This window comes from Corythoichthys intestinalis, chromosome 8 (genome assembly GCF_030265065.1).
Source record: "Corythoichthys intestinalis isolate RoL2023-P3 chromosome 8, ASM3026506v1, whole genome shotgun sequence".
Classification (NCBI taxonomy): domain Eukaryota; kingdom Metazoa; phylum Chordata; class Actinopteri; order Syngnathiformes; family Syngnathidae; genus Corythoichthys; species Corythoichthys intestinalis.
In genome coordinates, this window is record NC_080402.1 from 6239530 (window position 1) to 6256611 (window position 17082).

The 17082-nt window shown below is 40.9% G+C and overlaps 1 protein-coding gene across 1 annotated transcript in view; it reads right to left on the minus strand.

Moving 5' to 3' along the window:
* The window catches only part of cntln (centlein, centrosomal protein), a 336531-nt gene that overhangs the window by 128142 nt on the left and 191307 nt on the right, over positions 1–17082 (minus strand). The window contains 4 exon segments of the mRNA XM_057843797.1: positions 7344–7410; positions 13710–14035; positions 15867–16040; positions 16042–16071. Coding sequence (XP_057699780.1) covers positions 7344–7410; positions 13710–14035; positions 15867–16040; positions 16042–16071 — 597 coding nt within the window.

The following is a 17082-nucleotide window of genomic DNA, read 5'->3' on the forward strand; positions in this document are numbered from 1 at the left end:
AATTATTGTTGGAATGGAAAGATAAGACACAAGATGGACATACAGTGCCTTGCAAAAGTATTCAGCCCCCTTGAATCTTTCGCCACATTTCAGGCTTCAAACATAAAGATATGAAATTCAATTTTTTTGTCAAGAATCAACAACAAGTGGGACACAATCGTGAAGTGGAACAACATTTATTGGATAATTTAAACTTTTTTAACAAATAAAAAACTGAAAAGTGGGGCGTGCAATATTATTCGGCCCCTTTACTTTCAGTGCAGCAAACTCACTCCAGAAGTTCAGCGAGGATCTCTGAATGATCCAATGTTGTCCTAAATGACCGATGATGATAAATAGAATCCACCTGTGTGTAATCAAGTCTCCGTACAAATGCACCTGCTCTGTGATAGTCTCAGGGTTCTGTTTAAAGTGCAGAGAGCATTATGAAAACCAAGGAACACACCAGGCAGGTCCGAGATACTGTTGTGGAGAAGTTTAAAGCCGGAATTGGATACAAAAGATTTCCCGAGCTTTAAACATCTCACGGAGCACTGTGCAAGCCATCATATTGAAATGGAAGGAGCATCAGACCACTGCAAATCTACCAAGACCCGGCCGTCCTTCCAAACTTTCTTCTCAAACAAGGAGAAAACTGATCAGAGATGTAGCCAAGAGGCCCATGATCACTCTGGATGAACTGCAGAGATCTACAGCTGAGGTGGGAGAGTCTGTCCATAGGACAACAATCAGTCGTACACTGCACAAATCTGGCCCTTATGGAAGAAAGCCATTTCTCAAAGATATCCATAAAAAGTCTCGTTTAAAGTTTGCCACAAGCCACCTGGGAGACACACCAAACATGTGGAAGAAGGTGCTCTGGTCAGATGAAACCAAAATTGAATTTTTTGGCCACAATGCATAACGATATATTTGGCGTAAAAGCAACACAGCTCTTCACCCTGAACACACCATCCCCACTGTCAAACATGGTGGTGGCAGCATCATGGTTTGGGCCTGCTTTTCTTCAGCAGGGACAGGGAAGATGGTTAAAATTGAGGGGAAGATGGATGCAGCCAAATACAGGAACATTCTGGAAGAAAACCTGTTGGTATCTGCACAAGACCTGAGACTGGGACGGAGATTTATCTTCCAACAGGACAATGATCCAAAACATAAAGCCAAATCTACAATGGAATGGTTCAAAAATAAACGTATCCAGGTGTTAGAATGACCAAGTCAAAGTCCAGACCTGAATCCAATCGAGAATCTGTGGAAAGAGCTGAAGACTGCTGTTCACAAACACTCTCCATCCAACCTCACTGAGCTCGAGCTGTTTTGCAAGGAACAATGGGCAAGAATGTCAGTCTCTTGATGTGCAAAACTGATAGAAACATACCCCAAGCGACTTGCAGCTGTAATTGGAGCAAAAGGTGGCGCTACAAAGTATTAACGCAAGGGGGCCGAATAATATTGCACGCCCCACTTTTCAGTTTTTTATTTGTTAAAAAAGTTTAAATTATCCAATAAATGTTGTTCCACATGACGATTGTGTCCCACTTGTTGTTGATTCTTGACATAAAATTAAAATTTTATATCTTTATGTTTGAAGCCTGAAATGTGGCGAAAGGTTGCAAGGTTCAAGGGGGCCGAATACTTTTGCAAGGCACTGTAGAGCCACAACATTTGGCACACTTGTCGAATTGGTCCAATTAGAAGATTAATTAGGTTATGAGTAAGGATCGGGCTGCACAGCTCAGTAGCCCCTCCTTTTTGTAGGACCCTCTTCAGTTGGGTTTTTTCTCCTAGGTGTGTGAATGTATTTCTAATCCCCCCAAAAAAGAGGGAAGTTTCAAGCATGTTAGGTTCTCATGAGATGATGACAGGGGGACGATCTGCCACCACCTTGACCTGAGTGGTGTCCGAGTTGCACCAAACTGCGAGGACCCGTTCAGTCCTGCTTGCAGGCCTCGTTTTTGTTTTTATTGAACTCTTTGTGCCATTGACAATGACTGATGTCCAATTATCCGTCTGCAATGAGTTGAAATTAGTTTGTCTCTAGTAGAAGTTTAGTTCATTTATAGTGGTAGGGCAGGTAGCGAATGAACATTCGCTGTCAATCACAGCCAAAAAGTTGATAGGAACTAAATTTGAATACCCTGAAGGTTACTTCCACTTTCATTTCTAAATTGTGAAAATTCATTTTTTTCCTCACAAACAAATGCGTGATTTCACTAACTCACCAACTGTTTCAATCTCACCCGTACAAAAAAAAAAAAGCAGTCTGTCAGAGGTTTGGAGTTAGCATGTTCTATTGTGAAGACATTTGATGGACACGAGCGTACCAACCGGGCTTTACGGCCTGGAGGGACGGAAAGTCTTTGCCAACAAAGGAACACAAAAAGTGGTTGGTTTAAAAATTTATAGCATTGACATGGTGCCGACAATGCAACAAATCCTGGATAGTTCGAGCAAAAAAAAAAAAAAAAAAAGCGCAGAGACATTTTATGTCCGTTTCCTTTTTTGGCCTAAATAATTCAAGGATTAACAAGGTTGGTCACTCTGTCACCGCCATCGACGTCCAATCCATTTGAACTGGATTGGACGCCAACACCATCAGTGGCAGGTGACGATTTGAGAATGGCTCACTGATTGGAGGTAAAATATTTGGGTACAATAAGTGTACATTTTTTTAAACTCTCAGTTGGGGTATATTTAGTCAATACTAAATAATTTCAGTATTAAAGTTAGAGATGTCCCGATCCGATATTTGGATCGGCTCGAATGCGGATATGGGCAAAAAAAATCGGTATCGGATCGGCCGACACGGAAAAATTCCGATCTAGACTTCCGATCCAGTTTTTTTAAAACTCCTGTCCGGGTTTTCCAGCACCGATTTACATAATCCATTCCATTTTTGGCTTCGGTTTCCCTAATATTCGGTCCACATTTTACGGCAAACCTTCAACACACTACATTACCGTCTCCCAATTTACCGAGAGACGATCGGTAAAAATGTCAGCTGTGTGGGATCATTTCACCTTAAAGGACGACAAAGACGAAGAAGCAGAGTGGAACATATGCCACAATAAAGTCAAGCGTGGTGGTAAAGCTGTAAGAAGTTTTAATACAACCAACCTAATCAAGCATTTAGCGAAATACCACCACAAACAATATAAGGAGTATCATGTTAAGAAAACCGAAGAACTTTTGCTATGCGTGACAAACTGGCACTCGACAGTCCCAAAGCCCAGGGAATAACAAGAGTCATTGCCGAAGAATTAATTCTGGATGACGAGCCATTATCTCTCATGAGTAAAGACGCACCATCCAACACTTAGAACCACGGTGCAACATGTCCAGCCGTCATTACATCCTTGAGGGATTCGGCCGTGGAAGATTCTAGAACGATTCACAAACATCCAAATTCCGATTATTGAACTATGTCAAGTAAAGCGGAACTAATGCACAGCGCGGTCTTCGGGACGCAATGAGAAACAGACCGCATTGCGTCCCGAAAGTAAACATCATGCTTGTCATAGACCTGGGTAATGCCAATCCTCAACTCAAGGCTTTAGCTCAAATCATGCCGCTGGATAAAAAAAACACATGAATACCTGACTGCTGCTGACAGCCGCTACAAACTACGTCAACATCGTTTTACTGGAGATAATAGATATCATATGTATATAGAACTAAATGCAAAACGACAGACTTGACGGCGTTAGCAACATTGAAGAATTGAAAACTAGATGCGTTAGTAAACAGCCGCCATCTTAAAGCAGAAGACTTCCCTTGTAGGCTTTTGTGAACCTTCCAAGCGAACCTCATTAACTTTTTATTTAAAATACTCCTAAATCGTCAAAATCTTGACTTGAATCTATCTTCAAAATAGTTTTAAAACTTTCACATGTCGAAAGTAGACAGAAGGGAAATTATGGAATAACGGGAGCAATTTTAACAACTTAAACAGTTGATTCGCAAAATTAAATGAATTGAATGTAGTTTAAAGCTGCTGATACAGAATGGGGACTTGAGTATTTTAGGGCTGTAGCTATCGAATATTTTAGTAGTCGATTAATCGATGGACTAGTTAGTGCGAATAATCGAATAATCGGATAAGAAACATGAAAATTTAAAATACCTGAGCAGAGCCTCAAATGGTATGAATTAAAAAAAAAAAAAAAAATGAGGATCTGTGTACCACAAAAGAACAATGGGCTAACTTACATAGAAAAAGTCCACTAGCTTAAATGCTAAATGCAAAAGTTTTTTTTTTACAATGCTCTTAACAAATGGTTCAGACAGATATTCCCACAAAAAACTTCTAAATATACCTATAAACTAAATTATGAATGCATTAAAAAATATTAGCTCAAACAAAAGCTTACGTTGGTCTTAACAGGAAGCAGTTGGATTCAGCTATGTGAAAAGAGGCAGACCAGGCAGTGTATCCGCCCTAATCAATAAAACTAAATGCAAACACTTTCAAAATAAACCATTACAACGCCACTTTAATTAAACGAATACTCGAAGCAAAAAAATTTAATTCGAGTATTTTTTTCTAATCGAGTACTCGAGTTAATCGATTAATCGTTGCAGCACTAGAGTATTTTATTTACTGTTTTAAAATGTTAACTTGATACTGAAATTGTCGTTTATTTAAACCTGAGAGGCTTTTTATACAATTTTTGTAACTAATGCACGAAACATTAAAAGAGTCTAATAGCTTGGGGGGTTTGTGGGATTTTCCACTGAGGTTGTTTGTGTGTTTTGCTTTTTTAAGACAGTTTACAATATTATTTGCACGTTTTACTGACTGACTATGCCATTTCTGTTTCTTATCTATAATGTTTTGTGTTTGTCACTGAATAAACAGGTCAGTTTCTTGTTACCAACCGTTGTCTGTTATTCAAACTCACCTAATTCAGCTGGCTAGTTGTTATCAAGAGTACCAAAACCATTTTCAAAATGAGTGACAACTAAGTAAGGAGGCTAAATAAATTTAAACTTTAATACATGCTCAGATAGGTAAAATATTTAAAGCAATTAATGCAAGCGCTGCACGACCCACTCACGCATTGTCGCGCTCAATCTGTAATGGCACCGTTTTACCTATATAGAGAGCTAAAAGGCAGCGTAACATGAGTAGAGTGAATTTTGGAAGCCTTTGGAGCCTTTTTTTAATTGGATAAAGCCTTACAATCCCTCTCCCTACGATTAGAAATATCGTGGGAAGCAATGTGGGGAAGCAAGGTAGTAGTTGATCTTTTTCTTAACACCCTATGTTATTTCTCAACGCAGAGAACATATATCAATTGGTAGCACTACGCACAGTCATGGTTCCACTTCCCATCATGCATTTGGGCATGGCTACAGTATCATTTACTGAAAGCTCAACAAATACACTAGATAGCAATATTTAGTCACAATATACAAAGTCACATTTGTCCTTTAAGAATTACAAGTCTTTCTATCCGTGGATCCCTCTCACAGAAAGAATGTTAATAATGTAAATGCCATCTTGAGGATTTATTGTCATAATAGACAAATACAGTACTTATGTACTGCATGTTGAATGTATATATTTTTCCGAGTTTTATTCATTATTTTCTTAATGCATTGCCAAAATGTATATGATCGGGGAAAATTATCGGGAATGATTGGAATTGAATCGGGAGCAAAAAAAAGCAATCGGATCGGGAAATATCAGGATCGGCAGATACTCAAACTAAAACGATGGGGATCGGATCAGGAGCAAAAAAACATGATCGGAACAACCCTAATAATTATTATTGACATCAACAATGGCGAGCTCGAAGTTTATTTTTTGATTGAAAATTTTACAAATTTTATTCAAACGAAAACATTAGGAGGGGTTTTAATATAAAATTTCTATAACTTGTACTAACATTTATCATTTAAGAACTACAAGTCTTTCTATCCATGGATCGCTTTAACAGAATGTTAATAATGTTAATGCCATCTTGTTGATTTATTGTTATAATAAAGAAATACAGTACTTATGTACAGTATGTTGAATGTATGTATCCGTCTTGTGTCTTATCTTTCCATTCCAACAATAATTTACAGAAAAATATGGCATATTTTATAGATGGTTTGAATTGCGATTAATCACGATTAATTAATTTTTAAGCTGTGATTAACTCGATTAAAAATTTGAATCGTTTGACAGCCCCAATTTGATGCTACTGCTCATGGAAACTCATATATGCCTAAGGGAGGTGCCTGTTTTGGTTTTAGGTCGCTAGCGGGTTTGGTTTTGAAAATATTTGGATTTTAAGTTTTTGAAAATAGGCCCCGTGTCCGGTCAACTGATAGTGAGGTCGATGGTTTACAAACTTTATTAAAACGAAAACATTAAGGGGGGGGGGGGGGGGGGGGGGGTTAATCTAAAATTTCTATAACATGTACTAACATTTATCTTTTAAGAACTACAAGTCTTTCTATCCATGGATCACTTTAACAGAATGTTAATAATGTTAATGCCATCTTGTGGATTTATTGTTATAATAAAGAAATACAGTACTTATGTACAGTATGTTGAATGTTTATGTCCGTCTTGTGTCTTATCTTTCCATTCCAACAATAATTTACAGAAAAATATGGCATATTTTATAGATGGTTGAATTGCGATTAATCACGATTAATTAATTTTTAAGCTGTGATTAACTCGATTCAAAATTTGAAACGTTTGACAGCCCCAATTTGATGCTACTGCTCATGGAAACTCATATATGCCTAAGGGAGGTGCCTGTTTTGGTTTTAGGTCGCTAGCGGGTTTGGTTTTGAAAATATTTGGATTTTAAGTTTTTGAAAATAGGCCCCGTGTCCGGTCAACTGATAGTGAAGTCTATGGTTTTACTCTCTCAAAACACGTTTTTAGCTCGTTATCATTCTGAAAAATGTGTTCTTGACTAAATATTCGTGTTATAGTCATCGTTAACATAAACAACACTGCTAACTACCATGTGACAGTGACAAAAATGAGTTTGACACTTCGTTCTGGCGTCTAAAAACCTTATTTTAGGACACATACAGTCCTTTATATCACCGACACAGAGTTAGCGCACCGCTAATCTGCCCAAAACTTCCATAAAGTTAAATGTACGCCTTTTCCCAACTTCTAAAACTACCCCCCTCCCTCTTCGTAATATTTACACCAGACCCTCATTCCACTTTTTAATCTTGTGGACCACCGTAGCGTTAATTGGGGAAACGCAGACCCTTAATTTGGAAAACTATGTTGCTCTCATAGATCCGAAATTGACAGCAGAGTTGATTTAAGCCCTAAATGGGATACACAGTAATGCGTGCAACTCCAAAACAGCAGGTGGACTCACCTTTCTCTTGCGTTGCGCGGTCCCTGAGGGCACACTGTCGAGGCTGTCGGAGTATTCCTCGCTGTCGCTGCGGGGAAAGTTGAAGTTCATTACAGTGTGAGAGTTGACTCCGTTTCTGCCCGTGTACCACCCTCGGACCAAAAATCCAATTTGCCTTTTATGCTTGATTTAGTTGACTTCAAGCAAAATATGTGCATTTCAAGCTCTCCTCCTACCTTTTAACAGAAAATCAATGTCCCATCCAATTTCTAAGCAGGAAGTGTAAATGCGGGTGTAAATTAAGTGGAAAAAAAGTGCGGCGTCGGTTGCCGACAGTGAATGCATCAACATGTGTGAGAGCGGCCGTGGCCTTCATTAGCCCGCCAACGTGTGACAGACGTGTGCGTGAAGCTACTCGCGCCTGATGGACGGCAACGGTGAGGGCTAGCACACAAATACGCCGACGCACACACTCGCGTTTATTGACAGTGACCTTTGACGTGAAGGTGGAAGCCAGTGACATTTACGCCGGTGGGTTTATTAAGGTGGAGTACGGGGAAGAGAAGCGGAGGGAGAGACCGCAGTAAGGGGATCTAACAGGAACATGACAAGGCCGGAGGCTAGTTAGGGTTAAAACTGGTCAGGAGGGAGTTCAGACGAAGCCGAGCTAGCCGCCCGCAAGCCCCGCCATCAACGGAAGCTTTCAGAAGCTTGTCGTAATACCGAACAATAGACGGAGAGCCCCTGAAGTAGCGGACGACCGCTCGCTGCTACTATAATGCGCACAACAAACAGGAAATGAGAACCCGTGGAGAATATTTTTATAGGCAGTGTCATCAGGTACTTGTACTATAGCAAAGGTCTGTTTTAAACTTAACCCTTCCTGTTGATATTTCGATCAAGGAAGTGATATCTATATCTATACTCACCGTATTTTTCAGACTATAATAGAGCTGAAACGAGTACTCCAGCAACTCGAGTAACTCGAGTTTAAAAACTGATCCGAGTAATTTTAATCACCTCGAGTAATCGTTTATTTTGACAGCTCTAAGCATCACGTTTCGCTCGGACTACTTTTAATGCGGGACAACGCGCTGACGTCACGTGCGTAGAGGAAGAAGCAATAAAAAAAATATATAAAACATTTCCGCAGCCGACAGCCGCTCCAAACTACGCCGACGTTGCTAAAAACTAGCCCGCATGATGTTAAGTTGGTAGCAGGTATCATCTGGTGAGTCTCATAGAGATCACATGTATGTTGAACTAGATGCGAAATGACAGACTCGGCCGCGTCTGGGCAGCGTTAGTAAATAGCTGCCATCTTAAAGCAGTAGAGCGCTAAGCGCTAATAAAGAGTGCTAAGCGCTAATAAATAAGATTAACGTTACTGTCACTACTAGCTCACGTAAAGTTAGCCCTGCGGAGGGCTAGGTTTCAATTAATTATGACCACTGTCGATGCGTGGCTAACGTGTCTTACATACAGGCTTTAACATAACATAGCATTGTGGAGTGATGAGGGTGTAAAATAAAAACCTAATCATGCTAACTATCAATTTTAGCTCAGTAGTCATTGCTGGATAAAACACCAAGTAGCATTGGTCCCTAATGTGCTCCAATACAGCCTGTATCATACATTTATTTTGAACACTGCAAAAACCCAAAATCCTATCAGGACTTACAGTTTAGACTAACTTAAAACTTAACTAGAACTTAAAAATGGCTTGACACAAAGAGAAATTCAATTGAAACACGTGGGAAAAAATCCTAACTTTTAAGTGATGTGTGTTATCAAGCGTAACGGCATTTTTGGTAAGATATATATATGTATATATATTGTTTTTTAATAAGTTCTAAAAGTTTTTTGAGTGAAAGCAGTGCATTAGTCTTTTTTTTTTTTTAATCTAGCTACATCTGAGATGCAATTGTTGGCTGTTTTCAACAATATACATTGAAAATAAAGACAGTGATTGACTGAAAATGGTTCAACATTAGATGAAATGTCTTGTTTTCTCATGTATGTTTATAATTGCTCTTCACCTAAAAATATATTTGTTTTATCCGATTACTCGATTAATCGATAGAATTTTCAGTCGATTATTCGATTACTAAAATATTCGATAACTGCAGCCCTAGACTATAAGTTGCACCTGAGCAGTGTTGTTTTTGGCAGCCCTTTTAATTTTCGTCTTAGTCTTTAGTTTTATCTGCCATTCTGTTGTATTGTTTCGGGCCATACTGCTCAATAAATCCACCCGGCATACAATAAAAAAAAAAAAATCCTGGAGAAGTTCTAATTTCGAGGTTTCATATGTGTCGTTTTAACAAACCTTGGGCTCAACAACCCAGCAACGCCATGCCATACTGCCAGTACAATAAGAAATGGTAACTAGACACTTGTTCAGTGTGTTTACACCATATAGGCACAAGGGCTGTTCGATTAACCGATTTGAAACCGAAACAGACTTTTCTGGCAAAAACGATGGTAAAAACGTTCAAATCGGTACAATAGATTTTCAAAACCACACCATTTCTGTTTACGGTAATCAAGCCGTAGTTTCCGCTACCGTAGACTTCACCATCAGTTGACGAAAGAGCTCCTACAGACATTGTGCCACGCTTCCCCGTAGGAGGCTGGCGCAGGAAGAGCGTTGGGGTGGCTTTCACTGTAATAAACTCAAACACACGCTGCGTTCTAACGCCGGATTTATGTGGAAACAGGACAGACGTTTTAGTGAATTCAAGCAGGCAAGAGTGATTTGGTTGACGATTCAAGGTAATTATTATATAAAATAACACCATGCATGCACTTTGAAATGTGAAAAAAATGAATGGAAAAAATTAGCGTAACTTTAGCTTGAAATATTTACGGAAAATGAATGATAACTGCCCATTTTTTGCTTCGAAACAAGAAGCTAGGCTGTCTTACGTTCATATCTATAAAAATTTGGGGATATACACATTTATTTACAAGAATTTTCAACTTAAAAGCCTTTCTTTTGTGATGGCCGCTATGTTGGATTTTGTATCCATACACAATAGAGGAACTTTACACTCAAATAATCAGGTAGTTTTCGGCCAACTGCCCAGCAAGACGTGCTGAGGCAATAGTGACATCGGAATTCAACTTATATAAGTGATTGTATGTAGAAAAATGCAAAATTTGCTTTTGTTGAGTGAAGTTAAGATGATTCTCCATGCTTTCCACAAGTATTAAGTTTCTGATGTGAAAACTGAGTGATTTATTAGCTGTTGAAAAGCTAGCTGTCAAAACTGCACTAGATTAAAAAAATTTAAAAATCAAGTCGCTATTTCAGGCAAAAAAATATATGTTAAAGGGTACAATTGATCCTGAAAATATAGGTGATTAGCTCTGCATTTGGTGATTTTTTTTTTTGTGCAACTAGCGTAAAATCTGAGGATTTTATAGCCATTTTAAGTTTTGTTATACAATGGTACCTCTACATACAAAGTTAATTCGTTCCAGGACCTTGTTTGCACAGTGGGCAAATAAGTATTTAGTCAACAACTAATTGTGCAAGTTCTCCCACTTGATATTGAATATTAGAGAGGCCTGTAATTGTCAACATGGGTAAACCCCAACCATGAGAGACAGAATGTGGGGGAAAAAACTGAAAATCGCATTGTTTGATTTTTAAAGAATATATTTACAAATCATGGTGGAAAATAAGTATCTCGTCATTACCAAAAGTTCATCTCAATACTTTGTTATGTACCCTTTGTTGGCAATAACGGAGGCCAAACGTTTTCTGCAACTCTTCACAAGCTTTTTACACACTGTTGCTGGTATTTTGGCCCATTCCTCCATGCAGATCTCCTCTAGAGCAGAGATGTTTTGGGGCTGTTGATGGGCAACACGGACTTTCAACTCCCATTTTCTATGGGGTTGAGATCTGGAGACTGGCTGGGCCACCCTAGGACCTTGAAATGCTTCTTACGAGGCCAACCCTTTGTTGCTGTGCGTTTGGGATCATTGTCATTGCCACGTCTCATCTTCAATGCCCTTCTTGATGGAAGGAGATTTTCACTCAAAATCTATCGATACATGGTCCTATTCATTCTTTCCTTTACACAGATCAGTCGTCCTGGTCCCTTTGCAGAAAAACAGCCCCAAAGCATGATGTTTCCACCCCCATGATTCAAAGTGGGTATGATGTTCTTCGGATGCAATTCAGTATTCTTTCTCCTCCAAACATTAGAACCTGTGCTTCTACCAAAAAGTTCTATTTTGGTTTGATCTGACCATAACACATTCTCCCAGTTCTCTTCTGGATCATCCAAATGCTCTCTAGCAAACCCGCAGACGGGCCTGGACGTGTACTGGCTTCATCAGGGGGACACGTCTGGCAGTGCAGGATTTGAGTCCCTGGCGGCGCATTGTGCTACTGATAGTAGCCTTTGTTACTGTGGTCCCAGCTCTCTGTAGGTCATTCACTAGGCAAGCCGTGAGGTTCTGGGATTTTTGCTCACCGTTCTTGTCATCATTTTGACGCCACTGGGTGACATCTTGCATGGAGCCCCAGATCGACGGAGATTATTAGTGGTCTTGTATGTCTTCCATTTTCTAATAATTGCTCCTACTGTTGATTTCTTTACACCAAGTGTTTTACCAATTGCAGATTTAGTCTTCCCAGCCTGGTGCAGGTCTACAATTTTGTCTCTGGTGTCCTTCGACAGCTCTTTGGTCTTGGCCATAGTGGAGTTTGGTGTGTGACTGACTGACTTTGTGGAAAGGTGTCTTTTATACCGATAATGAGTTAAAACAGGTGCCATTAATACAGGTAACGAGTGGAGCCTATTTAGACCTCGTTAGAAGAAGTTAGACCTCTTTGACAGCCAGAAATCTTGTTTGTAGAAACCAAATACTTATTTTCCACTCTAATTTGGATATAAATTCTTTAAAAATCAAACAATGTGATTTTCTGCTTTTTTTCATATTCTGTCTCTCATGGTTGAGGTTTACCCATGTTGACAATTACAGGCCTCTCTGATATTTTCAAGTGGGAGAACTTGCACAATTGGTGGTTGACTAAATACTTATCTGGCCCACTGTAAATGGAATAGAAAGTGAGCTGTTAACAAAAACTAATCTATTTTGATCCACTAATTGCTACGCCCATCTCTATTCCATAAACATCTGATCCTGGCCCTCTTTACTTAGTCCTCAATGAAAACGCTGATGTGCTGAAAACAGTCAGCTGCCTCCAGCTGTTTCAAACTTGAGAGAAAAAGACCGATGAGAGCCCGAGGATGAAAACAAAGCCATGTCAGCATCTTTTAACAAGCCTGACATCTTTGTCACGTTCCGGGCTAAACTTCTTAAGGCAGAATTGCGGCGTTGACCGACATATTGCTGAGAAGGGCTTTCCGGTAACACTAACAAATGAGTCGACAGGTGCCTTAAATAAGACAACATCTCCGTTTCGGCAAATCCGCTCCGATCCCCCCTTGCAGGTAAAGCGTGTATTAGACGGCTGCTTATTAGCCACGCGGAAAGCATTAAGAAAGCCGAGGCAAAGCCGCGCCCGGTCCCCGCTCAACTGCCTCCGGTGGGCCGGAGGTGGATTACGGCCTGATGAATTAGTCGGCGAAAAGGCGGGGCCTAGCACACAGGAAGGGGTGGGGCTAAATATCAGCTCCGAGTGTTTGAAATCAAATCATTTCGAACATCGCTCAATAAACGGCTCAGTGGCTTTTTTGCATAAAACATACATGAAATAATTACTGTCGATGGGTCTTAATTTAGAGGCTGTTAAACAGCTTGTCGACATCTGGTACGGAGCCGAGTGGGGTCATTCAAAATTTATCCCGGTAAATTAACGCGCGGCATTTTGCGAATTGACACCGCGCGAGCGGCGCAACAACGGGGCGCGTTCGCCGGGTGGTTTTACAGCATGCTGGGGATCCTTAGAGCTGTCAAGGGTTAGTGAATATGCAAAGGACCGTTATATTAAATCAAACTGCCAAACTGTCAATTCCGGTGCGTGAAAATGGCACAGCTGAAAGGTATCAAGACTTTGGCGGCCCCTTTATCCCCGGGCTTTTCTGGCACAGCTTCAACTTTGTACACAGAGACTTGTAATTTTGCATGCAAATTTCAGTCAATAAGCTTCCAGCGAGGCGTCCCGGGACGTTGACGGGATTTGACAGTGGGTTCCCCCACCTCTCTATCATTCCTGCTTGTATTCCTCATTGGCTCTTGAATACCAACTAGACAGGAGGATGAAATTCAATCACCCATTTGCTTATGCTTTGCATATGCGCGTTGTCCCCTCGATGCTCCGTGGCCCGCCGGCCTACTCGAAACACCTAAAAATAATGAGCTCGGAAGCAACGTGTGCGCGCGCGTGAGTGTGTGTATCATTACCTCGCCGCGCTCATGTCCTCCCACTCGTCCTTGGAGGGACTGAGGCTGCGGCCTTGCCAGCTGATGGCTTGATTGGGGATGACGGTCGGGTGGCGGCGCCGGCGTAACGAACCCCCGAGCTTAATTGTTTTCAACTTAGTCTTGCCGCTAACGTTGCCGGCGATCCCGCAAGGACGCGCCGGTCCCGTCGCGCGCTTTCTGTAGAAGTCCCTCGCCGCTCTGAGGACGCCGAGCTCCTGCCTCAGTTTCAGGAGCTGACGGTGGAGGTCGGTGGATTCTTTGCGAGCGGCGGACAGTTGGGATTGGAGACTGGCGATTTCGCTGGACTGTAAAAAATATAACAATTAGTCATGCTAACATACCTGTCAACCCGAGGCCGTTGGCAATCTTAAAAATAGTGACTTATGCCCTTACAAATTGGGGGTCCAGTGTTGTTAATCTTAGTTTAAAAAAGTAATTATAGTTACAAATGACTTCTCGCAAAACGTAATTGCGTTAGTAACTCAGTTACCTGAATATAAGAGTAATTAGTTACTTGGCCAAGTAACTTAGTTACTTGGCTAAGTAACTGGTGATAATTTTCACGCCCCCCCCCCCCCGAACCCCCCCCCCCCCCCCCCCCCCCCCCCAAAAAAAAACTTAGGTCACACTATGGCTACATCCATACTACAGGTCTTAATGCACGAATCCGATTTTTTCGTGTTTTTCCGACGCAAGTGAGGCATTAACTTGACGGTCTGAACGTGACAAGTCGCTAGAGCTGAAACGAGTACTCGAGCAACTCGAGTTTAAAAACTGATCCGAGTAATTTTATTCACCTCGAGTAATCGTTTGTTTTGACAGCTCTAAGCATCACGTTTTGCTCGGACAACTTTTAATGCGGGACAACGCGCTGTCACGTGCGGAGTGGAAGAAGGAAAAAAAAAAAAAACTTACTGCAGCCGACAGCCGCCACAAACGACGCCGACGTTGCTAAATACTAGCCCGCACGATGCGAATTAGTGCGCATGCGTAATATTTGAATGGTCTCAATGGACAAAGGCAGTCTGAACGCGCACGCCAAAAAAACAAATATGACAAAAAATCGGATTTGTGCATTAAGACCTGTAGTATGAACGTAGCCTATTTCGCAGTCCGACAAGCGCTGAGCAAGACGACCTGCATGCGCAGAAGCATCGAAACAAATGACCACACATGCTGGCAGTCATCCGTCATTTCAGGGATATCATATTTTGCTTTTTAAAAAGAGGACACAAATAACAGATATAAATAATCCCAGTTTAGGCTTATATTCAAAGTATATGGATCGATAGCATGCACGCACTGTCCGTGAATGTCACACACACATACGGGCAGTTTGCCAAGACTCTCGGCCGTGTAAGCAATGTTGAAATATTGCTTATTTGGAGCAGACAGAAAACCGATCATTCTCAGGCTTATCCTCAACCCATTTTTATTTTTTATGACTGTTGTCAAGCCCAGCCCTTCCCCAAAAGCCGTGTTCACTGCAAGCAAGGCGCTAATAACGCAAAGCTGCACCGCTACCGTAGCGTTTCTCTCGCTTTTTGATGACGTAATTGCTGCATGAATTCCGATTTGAGAGACTGGACAGTACAGACCGCCGCGACAGTCTGGAAAAATGTGGCCCAGATCGGATTTGAACCACATACGAAAGTGACCCAGATCGGATTTGAAATGGTCCAGTTCTATGCGACTTGTCACGTTTAGACCGTCAAGCTAATGCCTCACTCGAGTCGGAAAAACACGAAAAAATCAGATTCGTGCATTAAGACCTGTAGTATGAACCTTGCCTAAAAGACTAGTGTTCAAATACTTATTTAAAGCATTATTATACAAATGAATTGTTTAAAAAAAATCATATACTGTGATTTCTGGATTTTTTTGTTGAGATTTTCTCTCACAGTGGAAAAGCACCTACGATGAAAATTTCAAACCCGCCCATCATTTTTAAGTGAGAGATCGCAGGGTATTCAATACTTATTTTCCTCACTGTAAGTGGTTACTGACGATGCTAGACGTCCAATCCATTTTGACTTGGAGGGGGGTGGTGTTAATGTCCCTGTCAAAATAGATTGGACGTCTAGCACCATCAATAAATGAAAAGAATGTCGCCGCCGGTGTGCGATAACACTCCACCTGGGTTAAAGCCAAGGCACGGGCCTGGGCTTGAGCTGTTTGCAGGCGGACATTTTCCTGGGTTTGCAGATTGTCCAACGATGCTTGTAGTCCACGGCAATCGCGGGCCAGGTCTTCGTTGGCCTCGAGCAGTTGCTGTTTCTCATCCCTCAGCAGCTCTGTCTCCTCCTCCAGGGGACATCATCCTCCGCTCCAGATGCTCAATCTGGGGAAAATCAAGGATTTGGAGCCTCAGTGGTATAACAAGAGTTTTGCATATCAGTCGTTTTACTATAAATGGTCAAAGTCCTTTCGATGATTTAATTGCGGTCGAAAAACAATAGAGGTCGAAGTGCCGCGGTGCCCGATGTCGCGAGGGACTTCATTAAATCTCTGAAGATTTCAGCTCGGTGAGCATCGGAAAGATTAACTCCACAAGCTTTTTGTTTGGCAAAAAAATCTAATCCTAAAATCATTTTGGGAATTTTCAAGCCATAAAAACTGCAAAAAATGAACATTTTGTTTCATTTTACTGACTTTAATTCACTGTCTGCTATTGATTGAAAGTGTTTAGCCAGTTAGTAGATCTTTAATATCTATTTTGTATGAGCATTTAGGATTTGCAAACCTTTCCTAAATCAGGTCCTTAGTCTTTTTGTTAGATCTTTGTCAGGGATTGTTTTACAGCACAGTGGATGCCTGCTGGGGTTGTGCCTCTGGGCATTTTTTCCCCTTTCACATTTGTGTTTCGCTCTTCCCACTGGTGAAGAGCACTAGCTTTCAACTTGAATTAAAACATGCCACGAAAGCAGAAGGGAGGTGACAAAGTAGCATTTAAAATTAGGGGACTTTAAGTTGAGTTTTTTTTCCTGATTAACTGATAGCAGCTTAGCATGTAACGCAAAACTACAATACAGTATAGAATAATCATTCACATACGGTGGGGCAAATAAGTATTTAGTCAACCACCACTTGTGCATGTTCTCCTACTTGAAAAGATTAGAGAGGCCTGTAATTGTCAACATGGGTAAACCTCAACCATGAGAGACAGAAAAAACAGAAAATCACATTGTTTGATTTTAAAAGAATTTTATTTCCAAATTAGAGTGGAAAATAAGTATTTCGAGACCTACAAACAAGCAAGATTTCTGGCTGTCAAAGAGGTCTAACTTCTTCTAATGAGGCTCCACTCGTTACCTGTATTAATGGCGCCTGTTTTAACTCATTATCGGTATAA